This window comes from Callorhinus ursinus, unplaced genomic scaffold (assembly GCF_003265705.2).
Source record: "Callorhinus ursinus isolate GAN/ISIS: 27379988/994484 unplaced genomic scaffold, GSC_fseal_2.0 scaffold29, whole genome shotgun sequence".
Classification (NCBI taxonomy): Eukaryota; Metazoa; Chordata; class Mammalia; order Carnivora; family Otariidae; genus Callorhinus; species Callorhinus ursinus.
The window spans coordinates 13411647-13427561 of NW_027397091.1; the positions used below are offsets into that span (position 1 = coordinate 13411647).

Here is a 15915-nt window from a genome sequence, read left to right on the forward strand (position 1 = left end):
GGTCTTGGCTGACTGTTTTTGCTGATCTTCTGGGGGAGGGGCCTGTTGCCGCGGTTCCCAAATGTCTTTGCCGGAGGTGGAATTGCCCTGCCCTTGCTGGGCCAGGCTAAGCAATCTGCTCGGGTTTGCTCTCGGGAGCTTTTGTTCCCTGCAAGCTTTCCATACAGCTTTGGAGGACGAGAGTGAAAATGGCGGCCTCCCAATCTCTGCCAGGGAGAAGCCGAGAATTCAGGGCGCTGCTCCTAAGTGCGCCCCCAGAGAAAAGCAGTCAATCACTCCCATCTCCCCGGTCTCCGGCAGCACTCCATGCTCACCCGGCCTGTGACCCAGTGTTTCTTTCTCTGGCACCCAACCCGTGTGGAGTCTCCAAACCCAGCAGATCCCTGAGGTGCGCTCCAACGCCGCTCCTCCTAGGGGAGGAAGGGGAGTCTCCCCGGATCTTCTGCTTGTTGGGTCCCTGCTGGAGGAGCAGTGGCCCGACTGTCACCGATCACAGTTTATTGCAACCCTGAGCTGAGAGCCCGTGCCTTGGCTCCATCTCTGCAGCCAGCTTCCCCACTCTGATACCCTGGGGCTCTGCCGCACTGAGGCACCCCCGGCTTTCTGTGACCCCAAGGGTCCTGAGACCACACTGTCCTGCGAGGGTTCCACCCCCAGGTTAGCTACTGGAGCGATGTCCCTCAGCGGAGCCAACTTCTAAAAGTTCCAATTTTGTGTTCCGCGGCTCTATCACTTGCCAGAAGTGGCGAATGGAGGCCCCCTCCCCCGCCGTCTATCCTCCCGAATATCACCTTGGATTTGCTTCTCCGCACGTCCTACCTTCCAGAAAGTGGTCGCTTTTCTGTTCAGAGAGTTGTTGCTATTCTTTTCTTCGATCTCCTGTTGAGTTCGTAGGTGTTCAGAATGGTTTGATCCCTATCCAGCTGAATTCCTGAGACCAGACGAAATCCAGGTCTACTCCTCCACCATCTTGCTCCCTTCCTGTGTGAAGTATTTCTTAAATCTCTGCCTACGTTTGAGAATGGTTCTGCCATTATCCATTTTGTAAAATCAGCAGAACATAGATGGAAAAGATGTTAAATTAAGCATAGAATTGCTAGATATCTTTAAGATAGTTAAATGAATGAGAAAACTTAAGGATTTTTACCTCCAGAAATTTACTTTGGAAACTGAAAGGGCTCAACCTATAAGATGTCTAAACCCAATGATTCTATTGTTAGGAATCTAATGTCTGAAACTAACATAAAAGTAAAGTAGATTGAGGCCCTGTTGTTAGACAGAAAAGCCAGACTGTATGTGTTGCAGGCACCATAAGCCAGGAAAGTGACTCTTGGCAGTGGTGGTGGGGCGGGGGGGAGCGGAGTAGCATCAATACTGAAAAGCACCACTAATACCTATATTTGGTAGGTAAGGCATTTGAACTATCGCAACTTTTTTTTGGAAACAACTCTTCATTTAGTGCACTGTTTCCATTAGAAATGATAATATCTATAAACTCTGGGCATCCCCTTATTGTAAGGAAAAGGAAAAGGGAAAGGAAAAGGAAAGGAAAGCTAGGAGCTGGCCTGGTACTCACAGCTAAGCTGTAGTATTCTCTTGTCAACTGTAAACAATTTCAAAGAATACTAACACCAGGTAAGTCTGCTCTGATCCTGAAGAAGCCACACACATACACACAAAGATCACTCCATAATCATGTTCAGACACAGACAAAAGCATGAACATTGCTCAAATCATGAATATGAACATATATCCCCCTATTCTGGCTAATATGGGTGACTGCTTTTTTTATCAACCATAGTTTTAACATCATTCTCTTCTTCTTGCCTTCTAGGTGAGAATTATTAAGACCCCCAAGCACAGAATCAGCTCAACATCTAGTCCAGACCAAAGCCCCACTTCCTTTCACTCTCTCCCAAATCACCTAAAATAGGCCAAATCCTACCATAAGTTCTTTGTAACACCTTTTTGTTGGGATGCCCCCATACTTCCATTGTATATGTCCTTCTTTAGTGCAGTAAATCAACAAATCTAACATTGTTGAGAAAGTGATATATTTCTGGGGGTTTCTGTTGAAAGGCACTGACACCTGTCTACTTTTTCAGGGGCAGAAGCTCAGGAGCTACATCAGGTGGCAGCTGGGGACCCCACGGTGGGCAGTCATGCAGTGAGTGACCCGGGACATATGTGAAGAGAACTGACCAGCTGGGAACAGAAGCTATGGAACTGTGAAGTGAGCTCATTTCATAATGATCCCATGCCTCTTCTCTTTTCACAATGGAGAATAGCTTGACCATGGTTAAATTATCAGAAAACATTTCTAGTTTTCAGATTTTAATTTTACAGGTTGAAATGCTGGCATTACAGCGAGAGACTCCAGACATCTTTCAGGTGTCACCAAATAAGAATACCCCCATCATGACAGTGTCTTTGCCCTCAGATGCTGATTTTGCAAGTACATGTGACAAACTGAGATACTCATACTGTTCCACGTTATGGCCGCTGGCAGGTAGTGCTCTCATCCTTCCCTGGCTCGCAAGCACACCTAAAACATGCTGTAAAGGCTCCATCTGTTGTCATTGTCATCAGCACCACCATTACCACCAGCTTCACTGCCATCACTGTACCACCCAGGAGTCTGGAATCTTCTTCTCCGTACCAGAGTCCATGTTATGTACATGACCTCCTTCAACCCTAAGATCAGCTCTAGGAAGGTGGTGCTGGTAGTATTTATCCTCATTTTGCAGATAAGGAAACTGAACAAGTGACATTAAATAACCCCCAAAGGGCAGCACAGGGATTCAGGACTGGATGATCTGCCCCAAGGCTCACATGCTTAGTTACCACATTACTTTTCACCCTTCTTAATAAAGCCTTAGCTTATGAGATGAAAATGGGGAAGAAGAAAAGAAGTAGCCTTGGGTTTGCTGCATGTTCTTAGTACTTTCAAGAAAACTTCCTAGAAATCTCTCGGGTTCTTACTTCCAAAGGTAGCTATATTATTCTTGAAAGCTTTATCGTTTTAGACGATTTCACTTGTTTTCATTAATTACAGATCACTCCTTGAAATGACAGACTATTAAGATGATTAGCAGAAATGTCTCCAAGTAGATGATAATGTTCCCTGAAATCAGTAACCAAAAATGCACCTCTCACCAATCAACAAAAGCAAAACAAAAAACTCATTAATTTGGGGCTAATGTGGGCAGATTTTCTGATATTCGTTGAATAATTCAGTGAATCTGTGAGGCATGTATGAAATATCATGGGAGGTTAAGAATTCAGTGAGATGTCAATACTGCTGCCTTCAAGTAACTTAAGAGTACAACAGGGAAGGTGTGAGACATAAACACATCTTTCGGCACAAGCTAAACAGTGACAGGAGTCTTAACAGAAGTGGAGGTGAGGTTTCCTGGACATTATAGAATAGTGCTGCTCAAGACGTGCTCCGCGTTTTAGACACTTATACTGCAGTTTAACAGAGTATTTTCATGTCTATTGATCTATGTGTAGTAAAAAAAAGGGGGGGGGCACCTGGGTGGCACAGTCGGTTAAGAGTCTGACACTTGGTTTCAGCTCAGATCATGATCTCAAGGTCATAAGATCCAGCCCCGCCACAAGGAGTATGCTTGAGATTCTCTCTCCCTCTTCCTCTGTCCCTCCTGCTCGTCCTCTCTCTCTCTCTAAAATAAATAAATAAATCTTAAAAAAAAAGAACTCTGCTTGCATTTCATATGACCCTTCTATTTCATTTTCTCATTTCACATTTCTAGTAATTAATTCTCATTCATTTTGCAAAAGTACTGATAAATGATCAAGTATAAATAACTGGTTCTTTACCACTGAAGCTTGAGAAGCAGTATATTCTTGAGATGTGTTTAAGACCTAGTGTTAATAAGTTTCAAACCACATTTTACTTCTTAGAACTCAATTTGATAGCCATTTGGATATACATATAATAATATGCTACATATATTTTTTATATATAATACTTGCATGTAATATTTAAAGTCACAAAAATCTCTTTATAGATATTCTGAGTTTATAATCTTTGGTAATTCAGAGAGGAAATAAATCTGCATAGGAATAATGTGACATCAAGGCTAAAGATATGCTTTAAAAATACAGAAAGCCATAAGCAATTGAGATTCAGAACCTTTGATGAGCCATGAAGTGAATATTTAAAAAATCAACAATTAACAATAAGTATTTTTCCTTAAATGAAAAAAGACAAGGTTATTAACGAAAGGTCACTCCTATCACTGTGGCCAATTAAGAGATGAGGAAAAAAGAGATGAGGAACACTGTGCTGTTTTAGAATTTTTTCAGTTGTAGAACACTGCCTGGCATAGAGTAGGTGGCTCAGTAATTGCTGAATGAAAAAAAACGGTATTTAAGAATAAATAATCAGGCAGTGGATCTTAGTTAACACTGTGGCATAATGCTGGAAGGTATTTCTTCAAAGGAAAAGCCATTTCTTTATGGAAAGACCCAATTTTGTTCCAAACTTGGAGCGTGCTGATTCTTAAGAGAGGGGCTGGCTTTGAAGGACGCTCTAGTATGAGCTGAGGCTTTGTCAGTGACTAGGCGTCTAAGACCTTCTTTATCCTCCTCAGGACTTATTTCCTTGCCTGTACAACAGAGATAATAACAGAGCTCATCTCACAAGCTAACTGGGAGGAGTAGATGACATGTTATACGAGCATTTCGCTCATGCCCGCTACTCAGTGAACACCCAGGAAATGGGAGATAGCGGTAGCATTATGTGGAAGCATACGATGCTGCTAATTTTGCACCATTCTGACCAACAATGGCAATTCCTCATGGTTCAACGTAATGTTAATGGTATCTGGCTTCAAATACAGTAAAAAGAACCTTTCTGCTCAAAGTAATTCATCAGGCAGAGATTGATGTATTCGTTGCCTGTCACCTCCACTACTGCATCTGCCAACGTATGTCTCCTGGGCTGCTGTCCAAGTTACAAGAAGGGATGTATGAGCCTGGGAGGCAAGTCACATGTGGGGGGTGTTGCTATCAGAATCCTCTGACTGCCAGAGGGCAGGGTTCGCCCATGACATGCACACCTACACTGAACTGGTTCCTCCAGGGCCACCAGGGAAGCCAGAGGGAGATCCTCCCATCTTACAAACCTTCCAAGATTCTACGGCTCTTTGTGAGCAAAAGTGCTGGGCGGGCTTCCGAGCATGAGATGCCAACTAGAGCTGGCTCGATAACTTTGTGTGGCGGGGAGCACATATGAGGTTATCACTGAGAGACAGCACCGGAGGCCGTATTCCTACCCCTCCTCTTACCACCATCACCTTCTCACTGGTTCCTGCCTTTTCTGGTGCCATATAAGCAATGCTACACCCCCCAGGCTCCCACATTCACTCCACCACAGCCACATGCACAGCTAAAGAAAATCAGTCTCCAAAACCTCTCATGACAGTTAGAAATTCCTATTACTACCCATCATTTTTACAAATAATTATTATAAAAGGTTGTATAACGTGGTGACAGCATAGTATCTATGTCTTTAAGATGAAAATATTTTATGCTTTTGATAAATTTAAACACAAGGTCCAAATCTTGGACACATTTTAATAGAAAGGCAGATCAAAACACAATGAATGCCTTCTTAAAACACTGCTTTATACAGCCTACTCAGGGTGAGGAGGTTTATAAAGTTGCACGTGTGGATTTAAAAAACTGTCAGACAATTCCTTTTGAGCAAACACTATGTATACTAGTGTGTACTAGCTCAAATGTGGTCTACTGAAATCCATTTTTTCTGTATATATTTATGTATTTAGTTTTATCTCTAGGTAAAGTTTCATATAGGAAATTTAAATATATGCTCTTAGAGGGAAAGAAATGTCTCATTTCTCTTTATATTCTATATAATACCTACTACTGTCTCCAGCATGTATTAGGAATTACATAAATGTATATTGAATTAAATCGAACAGGAAACTCAGGGAAAGTAATTATGTTAATTTTCACATGAAAATACACTAAATCAAATGGTGACTTCTGATGTTAGATTAAAAAAATAAAGTCACAATAGTCGTGGGAAATTAACTCAAGAACCTCAGATTAATTTTCCATTAAAGTAAAATTGAATTACACTTGCTCTTGAAAAGGACATGATATTCTAAGATTCAACATTAGGAGAAATACATTTAATTTAAAATGTAAGTGTCTATTTCCATGAGGTGTGGGATCCATTCTTTAAATGCTAACGCCACAGGTGAATAACAGTCACGGGCGATGGAAGGGGTCCTTGTATAGGCAGAGACATTAATACAGAACTCTCTTCATCAACTCTGTTGATAGCTTTAGTAGGGCTAAGTGATTAGGGAGGAGAGACTGAAAGAACAAACATGGGTCCATCTAAATACCGGAATGAAAGAGGACCCTGAGCTGGGCTCTGACCCTGGAAGCTGGAATGGAAAGAGAAGAGTCACCAAGGGTGGAGCTACAAATGCACAGAACACAGGATGCCAATCTGTTGAGGCACAGCCGGGCACCACGTGACTTTAACTGGAGCCCTGAGAAGCTAGGGATGACAACAGTCTATTTCCTGTTGGTTTATACACTTGTTTTTTTATAGCCTATCATCCTCCACGTTCCCATTAAAGACAAGTCTATATGACTGAGGCAGGTAAAGGTTAGGTAAAGAAAACCATTCCCAGTTCTATCATTATTTTTACAGTTTTTATATGATATAATCAGACTTTTAAGAGAACTTAATCGAGCAGGCTCACCATGCTAATCTCTCCCATGAAGGCAAGTTCTTCAGTTGGGTCTCAGGGTCATGGCAACTCATAGAATGCTTTTCAGAAACCTGCCATGACTCATCCAGGGCTCAGGCTTCATAGGTCCAGGACCTCTTCAAACATGTCACTCTCACAGTTGAACTCAAAGGCCAGGAAGCATGGCTACCCCTGAAACTCTTCTTTCTTCACAGCAGTTCTAGATGAGGATGAGGATCTCAAAACTCTCAACTGCCCCTTATAGACCACAGTCTTTCTCTGTTTTCCACTTCTCCCCCTCTTTTGCTCTCATTGGACCCCCCAGCCTCTGGACGTCTCCCTAATCCTTGGTTCCCTGGCCCTAAGTCACACTGGCTGTCAGGAGGAATGAGAATAATACTGAATTTTTATGTAGCACTTTACCATTCAGAAGGGGCTCTCTTGGGCCTTCTCTTACTTGATTTCACTTGCAATAGGTCTTATTATTCTTCTTCTTAAAGAAGTAGCAAAGCAGACTTTAAGAAGCCCCATGCAAGCTTGCAGACAGGAGACTGCAGTCAGCTATTTGTAATTTTATCCTCCCTACGTCGGTGGCAAGAGATACACCCAGGACACGGGTGACTGTGCCTTAGCACAAAGATTAGCATCAGATTCCAACCAAACAAGCACCTCTACCTTGAAAAGAAATACAAACCATATAAAGCAGTCAACAATGCCCACTGGCAGTGAGACCCTCGGAAAAACAACAGTTGTGTTGAACCAAAGTTCTATATGTAGCCGGCTCAGAAGATGAAATTAAAATAAGCCAAATAAAACCTAACTGTGACTAAAATAGGTATGTGTCTTTTTGCTTCCAGCTCTCTCAAAAAAGTAACAATAGTGCAATACTCTATATCTTTAGTTAATTAATGCAAGTTTTTTTTGCAGCAAGCTTTTGTACCTCATTCTGTATTACAAACCATCTGTCTCTGTGAATAGTTCTCACCCACAGCCTGCTTCCTAACCCTTAGAATAAATGTTATCTCCTTCCAAGCCAGAAAAACGTTCTATTAGACCAGAGGGGGATAAGGGCTTACATTTTAAGTAGACTGACCGTTACTTTCTCATCTACACTGCCACCACCTCCAGTGTTAATGAAGCAGCACCTTCACACCCATGAACAAGAGCCGTGGTGTTTCTAACAGGAACAATTCTCACTGGTCAATCAGATGGCACAATTTCTACCCAGAGAAAGAAAAGCTTAATTCCGTTACCTCTAAGTGACTCCGCCTCTCAGCAATCACACGTTCATCCTTGTTTCCAAATAGTTTCTTTGGAGGGAACTCAAGGGTAGCAAGCTGAAACAGATATTTTATAAGAGATGTATTAATAGCACACCGATGATCCTTAGGCATTTATTAACCTATTATCTGGAGTCGCTATCATGGGGTGAAAAGAGGAAGAGACTGGGAGTTTAAAGATGGCAGGTCCTCCCTTGCTTTGTCACCAACTGACTGCGTGACCTTGAACAAGGGCAAGATTCCACAATGGTCAAATGAGGAGGCGGCATGGGAACGCAAAGGAAAAACAGCTCTGAGTCTCAGTATTTTGTCTCAGGCAACATATTAAGACTCTGCCAGATGGCGTTTCACAAGTTTTATTTGTTAAAACACAAGTTTGTTCTTCTTTTAGTCCCCTCCTTACATTAGAATTCAATTAATTTTTGTGCTGAGGTAAGAATTTGAAAACTTGCACACTACCTGAACATTTTGTAAAATAGTTCTGAGGCCATTGTTCAGGTTCTTTAAACATTCCGTACTGCCTTTTATAGCTACTGTTACAAATGAAGAATTCCTGTGTGAAAAGAAGACCTCTCTTTGAATGTTTTCACCTCCTTCCTTAGAGAATAAAGGTTCAGAATTTGTTTTTAGTCAGGCCTTGGGATTTCAAAGTTATTTTCTTTGTGTTTCTCTTCTTGGAGGTATTAAAATCGTAATAAAAAGATAAGTTTTATTATAGACTGGGAGGCCAGAAAGAACTCTGTAATCTGGTGAGAACCTGACCAGCCAGTGCTGCCCTGGTTGAATGAATGTTAAGCAGCAATAATTGCTGGTGTTGATGAAATTCACTACTTCCTGCCTTCCTCACCTTGTCGCGTTCAGACAAATCGAGAAGCCAATGAAGAATTATCGAGAAAAAATTAACATTTCTTCCACAATATAGGTCACAATATGCCACAAAATCCCTATTTTATACATATGCAAATCTCTTGATTTAAATTTTTATTACCACAGTGGGAATCAAAAATTAAGAACTAGCATCGATATACATAGTGCTTTCAAAACTTAAAGTATAAGAATATACATGAGGTGCACATACCATAAGTGAACAACTTGATGAATTTTCAACATCTCAACACACTGTAACAACCACATGCCAAGCACCCTCCAAGCACTCCCAGTCATGCCCTCCCGCCCTCTACAAACGTTGACGCTAGCCTGACTTCCAAGTGTAGCTCACCGTTGCCTATTTTTCAACTTTATGAAAATGGTACCATGCAACATGAACTCCTTTGTGCCTGCCTTCACCACACTGCCTCATGTTTGTGAGATCCATTCATGTTGCTGCTGTGTAGCAATAGTTTGCTCATTCCTGTGGCAGACTACTACTCCATTACGTGAACATTCCACCATTTATTTGTTCAACAGCCTCTTCTTACTGGGCTTTTGGTTAGTTTCTAGTTTTTGGTCATTAGGCATTGTGCTGCTATGAACATTTCCCCAAAGGCATTCTGATGAACGTATGCAGGGATTTCTGCTGGTCACAGTGTCAGGAGTAAAAATGTTGCATCTTGGGGTATCAAAGTGTCCAGCTGTATTTGAAATTATCAAATGGTTTTCCGAAGTGGTTTAACTACCTGACACTCCCACCAGCAGTGACTGAGAGATCCAATTGCTTCCAATCCTCACCAACATCTGGTGTGTGGTTTCTCACCTTAGTCATTCTAGTGGGTATGCGGTAATTTCTACTGTGGTTCAAGTTTGCATTTTTCTAATGACTAATGATATTGAGCATCTTTTCACATGCCCATTGGCCATCTGGTTAGTCATTTTTGGTAAGTGTCTGTTCAACTGTTTTGGTCATTTTTTACTAGGTATCTTCTTTTTCTTATAAGAGTAATTCTCCCTTTTTACTCTCTTCAAGGTATCTCTGATGACTTTATGTCCCTTTTTTAAAGTTAGCTGCAGTTGGGCAGATGTTTACTCCCTTCATGCTCCAGCGTTCTCTCTACCAAAGCCGAGAAAACTTGGGATGGATGGGGTGCAGCACCCCTTCTCCTTCTCTCACCGGGTTCTAATTCTGTTGCTGACCATGAGCTTTAAAGTCAGTTCAAGGTTAAGTGAAAGACCACAGGCACTGAGGTTAAGACAGACCCAGTCTGAATCTTGGCTTGACCACTATCTAGCTAACTAGTCGTGTTTCTCTCTGCCTAAATATTCTCTGCTGAAAAGAAGGCAGAAAATGATACTAAACTTCACCAGGTTTCTGTGAAGATTCCGTGAAGTAACAACACACAGAACTTAGTGACTGTTCTTATTTGCTAGAGATATGCTCATTACTAAGAAAGCATCATGCCATTTCCTCTTGGACCCTCTTTTCCATCCCTGGATTGGTGATGTGGCTTTGAGAAGTAAAGGGTTTTCTGGAACCCTGGCCTTACTGGCACACACACACTTCCCATACATTGCAGCTTAGAGAAGACAGGTATACCAGGGCTCATGTTTTGGGCTTCATCCAGCCCCGATTTTATCTTGTACAAGTGTGTTTCCCCCCACGGTGGTGATGCTAGAACCTTGGCAGGCATGCTTTCACAGTTGGCTATTTTGTCATTTTCTTATATGGCTGACGAGGTGATGTGGTTTCTGTCAGGGGAATTTTACAGTCACCCTTGAATGCTCAATCGGAAATGGTGCACTAGAAGGACTTCAGGCAGCTGACCTAGGTGGGGAGCAAGCACTTAAATGTCCTTGTCATCAACAGTAAATACTCTATTTGGAGGTGGAGGATAAAATTTGGGCCGTTAATATCCACCCTGTGAAATAAACATGTATAAATTATGTGTAATACTGTTGTTCGGATTTTAGGAAGAAAAGAGCACCTGTTAACAACTTTCAGGCATATAATCAGAGGACTATATATTCACCCATTTAACTTTAGAGACAAGGAAACGTAGTTCCAGAGTTAAGTGACTCAGAAAGGTTTGTAGTCACAGGGTGGCTGGGTCGAGACAAGTAATCAGTGCTGACTCTCAGTGTTTCACCACCATGCTGTGGCAGGGGGTCCCCAACATATGGAAAAATCCCTTTGAAGTCTCCAGGGATCCAGGATTCAGATGAAAGAAAGTAACCCCTCCTTTAAGTATATTAAACCAGAAAAATGATGTAGAGCTGCTAGACAGTGGCCAACGGTTCCAAGAGCTGCTAACGGAACCTCACTGAGGATGGGTACCTGCTAAGGGAACAGGAACGTGCCAGGGCAGAGGAACAGCAGTGGGAGTAACAGGTAAGGGGCTGGGTTGGGAGACAGGCTCCCAGCAGTCCATCCTGGGACATGTAAGATTAGTGGGATCCTATCAGCTTACTCCTCTCACAATAAAAAGCAGGAATAATGGTGGTTATCCTTATACGTAGTTGAAGTGATGAAGAGAGGAAGAAAATGAACAAAAGCATAAGTTCCAGTGTCATTCTTGATAGGAAGGCACAGTCCTGGGCCCAAGTGCTATTGGTGGGGCCAGGACACAAGCAAACTAAAGTAGATAGGCAAGGCTGTGAGGCAAAATATTGAAAAAAATACCTTCCTCATTAAAATAATTATATTTACATCAGAAACAGCTCTCCAACTCTCTTCCTCCTGATAGAACGAAAACGACCTCCAGTTCTCCTTTTTGGAGAAATCTTAACAGTGCTTTTTAGCCCTTGCTATCCATAAGCTCTTGGGCTAAATGAGATGAAATTGCCAATTTTGTAAGTTAAAAATGGGTGAATATCACAATTTCATCTGGTTAAACCCTACATAAAACTTTGACATTTTTAAGCGACCATTAGAGCAAAGATACATTTCCATCTGCTTTACCTGCCAAGCATAGGTATTCTCATTTGATGGATTGTCAGTTGACTATATCAAACCATTATTCCTTCAAAAGAATATTTCTCTTAAAGTACCCCAAAATAATACTAAACTAGAAATATCTTATTTAAAATATATATGACAATGAAATGGCCAAGGAGTTGGGAACACATGGTAGGTGTAGCAGGAGGCCATTTGGGGACCAACAGCTGTTGTTGTCACAGAACATATAGTCATGGCCATCTGAGTCAGCCCATCCTCCAGAAGGGAGAAAGACTACCATTGTCTTTACTTGGACTAGGGAAAGAGGACAGCAATTACTGCTTTGTTCTCAAAACAGTAATATTACAAAAATCCTTAGAAGAGTTTAGAAACCTAAAATAGAGAAGAGGCCTAAACTTCTCTCTACAAGTACAAAGTCACTGCCTCATTTATTTTAAAACAGACAGCAAAAGCAATCCTCTGTAGGTTTTTCTGGATTGTGAATTAATTAAATGGTCCAGATAACCTTTAAAAAGGATAATTTACCAAGATCAACAGAGCCATTGATCAGGATAAAGTACCTGGAGAGCCAAAATAAGCAAACAAAGAAATGGACAAAAAGAAACAAAAAAGAGAAACTCTTCCACTGTGCTGAAAGTGTTGCTGTCTGAAAAGTAGTATTTCCAACAAATTAAGAATACAGGAAAGGGCTAAAAAGGGGGAGATTCCACACTGTTCCTGATTTTTCCACTCAGGTCCAACATATATCAACATCTTTTGTTTGCTTGCTTGGTTTCTCATGTTAAACAGAAATTTTTAAATAAGATATATTATCTGAACATTTTCATTTCTTCTCAAGTTCTTTATATTCATAAATTTTCATTTTTATTGCCTCATTTTTTAATCTAGCAGATGGTCTAGATTTGATTTCCATGAGAAACATTGTCAGGAACAAGTGAATGGCAATCTGTAGGTAGAGGAGAGACTCCTCTGATTTCCTTTGTAACCTGTGACAAAGAAAATAGGGGCCTACATTTCTAAAAATCACAGTTCCTTAAGTACTATATTCCTTACAGTATCTAAATTCTAGAGGGATTCAGATACAGTTCTGACTCATATACAAATTATTAATATACTGGGATTTGATAACAAGGGAAAAATAATTTTCTTTCTATAAGATTTCATTTTCCCCTTGTAATTTTCACAGAGAGAGTGTCTCATGTTGAAAATATGATTCAAACAAAAATAATCTTTCTACAAACCGTAAAATGTAAGGAAACAGTTCTGGTTAAAGATGGTGGAGTTCATCTCCTTCAAAAGCACCACCAGAAACAGAAGAGATGAAAAGGAAACATCTTTCTCCGAACTAGGAAACCGCCACAGCCCCGCACCGCAGGCCAGGCAGCACCCAGGGAAAGCACCGTGGGGCTGCCGAGGGCCTTCCACACCTCACCTCCAGACCGCGGGCACCATGAGCGATCCACCAGAGCAAACATCCAAACTCTCAGGCATTCCACTACACTGTGATTAGAGGCTAAATCTAGGAACAAGGAAAAGATGGGGGACACCTGCAGCAAGGAGGAAGGTGAGTAGGGTATGTGGGGGGGAAGAACCTGGAGAAGCTCACAGTGTTAGAGGGAAGAACGGTCTGAGGATAAGCATTTGACCCTCCAGTGACCCCATAGCCCTCGTGAACACCAGAAAATAAAAGAACAAGTGTCTCAAAGCAAAGGAAAAAACTGGTGGAAAGAAATTCAGAAAAATTTCAGGCAGTTTAGGTAAGTAGTAGGTTGCTGTCTTCATTATCCCCAGTATTTGTCCCTCTTTGCCCTTGTGATACACCAGTGTTTCCCTCAACAATGAGTCCACTTCACTTAAAGATGAGAAATAAGGGGCACCTGGGTGGCTCAGTCAGTTAAGGGTCTGCCTTTGGTTCAGGTCATGATCCCAGGGTCCCAGGATCAAGCCCCACATCAGGCTCCCTGCTCAGCTGAAAGTCTGCTTCTCCCTCTGCCCCGCACCAGCCTCCCCCGTCACTTGTGCTCTCTCTCTCAAATAAATAAATAAAATCTTTTTTCTTTTTTTTTAAAGGAGAAATAATTAGGGGCATCTGGGTGGCTCAGTCTGTTGAGCACCCAACTTTTAATTTCGGCTCAGTTCATGATCTCAGGGTTGTGAGACTGAGCCCCATGTCAGGCTCTGTGCTCAGCACAGAGTCTGCTTGAGATTCTCTCTCTCCCTCTGCCCCTCCTCCAGCTCTCTCAAATAAATAAATAAGTAAATAAATAAATAAAATTTAAAAGGGGATGAGAAATAATCAGAAGGAACCCAAACTAGAACTATGACTGAGGTGAGAAGAGGATGACTAAAACATAAGCAAAGGCAGATAAAGAACACACACCACATGAAGAACTGGCCCCAGACAGCCGGGAAGAACTCAGAGAAGAAGTTACTGACGGTCTTACAGGAACCACAAAAATCATCTCAAAAGAAGAGTCCAAAGAAGTAGGTACCCAGATTGAGAAAAAAAGGACTACAAAGGGAAGAAGGGTGGAAAAGTGAGCGAGCTCTTGGAGAAATGGCTAATTCTAGGATTGGGACAGGGAATACGTAAACTGAGCCTGAAGCATCTTGTAGTCCCTGAAAGGAAGTACCCAAAACAAGAGCACCATGATGGGGTGTTATGAAGGAATGCAAGCATCCCCTGAAAGAGCTCCCAAAGGCCAAAGATGGAATAATCTGAAAAACAAAACAAGGTCAGTATACAAAACTGTCACAGCCAAGAGGAGCCGAAGGAGACACAATGACTAAATGCAATGTGGTATCCTGGATGGGATTCTGGAACAGAAAAAGGACATTAGGTAAAAACTAAAGAAATCTCAAAAATATAGACGTTAGTTAATAATGACGTATCAATATTAGTATTAGTTCACTCGTTGTGACACATGTACTATACTCATGTAAGTTGTTAATAATAGGGGAAGCCATGGGTGAGAACTAATAGAACTATAGGAACAGAACTTACGGGCTCTGATGTGATGCGTTAGAAGCCTGGAAGCCATCATCCTTGCCCTCACAACAAGAAAAAGGCTGAACAGACTAGTTGTTGAAAGCCTCAACAACTCTTCTTAGATCCATCCGAGAATTGGGGTTACAGGCAAACTGATGGCCCCAAACTGGGGAAACAAGTGGGCGGAGACAGAATCACAGCCTAGTGGACACAGAAGCCTACATTGGAGCCAGGAGAGTCAGGAAAACTTTCAACTGTAATCGGTTACTAGAGGCTCAGTGCAGCGTGGTGTTGGTGTTACAAGCTAGGTGTATGTGTGGGGTCTGCATACTTCTGTTAGTTTTACCTCCACACCCACGTTCTCACTGTGAGATGGGAGAAAAGTCCACTACTTTCTGGCAGGAGGAGAGAAAAAGTAACCATTTTGAAATACACCCAAAGCTCTCTGCTCTCCATAACCAGGCCTGCTCTTAAGGGAAACTCTTTTACTGGAATCTAACCATATCTTGGGTAACCAAAGTCTGTCTAACCTAGAGAAAGTGGAATGCCCAACAGTAGGCTCACTGGAAGAGGAAACCTGATCAAAGGCCTACAGGGCCTTCCCCTCCAGCCACACCTTACCACCACATCAGGAGGGCTCCTGCACAACAACGGATTACAGATGAAGAACGGCAAGCCTCAGGCTCTACCGAAGAAGTCTCTAGGAAAACCCAAAGGGTTTCCTCTCTAGGAGACCCAACCAAGGACACCAGGGGAAAGGTTAGCCTCTGATACCACAGCTACAGCAAACTGCAAACACCACCTGCATCCTAGCCCATGAACCTAGAGCCTCACACTAAAGGCCCATCTACCTCAATCCCTTTTCTTTTACCCAATACACCATGTCTGGCTTTCAGCAAAAACTTAACAAGACATGGTGAAAGGCAAAAAGCAGCATCTAAACTATTCTAAAATAAAGAAATTTGACTGAACAATCAGTACAACCACATCTCCCATTCCCACTCCTCGCTTACCCTCCCTACCCCCAACCTGCTAAAACTAAAAAAAAAAAAAAAAAAAAAT

General features: G+C 42.0%; 1 protein-coding gene across 1 annotated transcript in view; it reads right to left on the reverse strand.

Annotated features, from left to right (window-relative positions):
• The window catches only part of KIF16B (kinesin family member 16B), a 312760-nt gene that overhangs the window by 32994 nt on the left and 263851 nt on the right, over nt 1–15915 (reverse strand). Inside the window, exon 25 of the mRNA XM_025876849.2 lies at nt 8009–8092. Within this exon, the coding sequence (XP_025732634.1) occupies nt 8009–8092 (84 nt within the window). The remainder of the gene's footprint in view (nt 1–8008; nt 8093–15915) is intronic.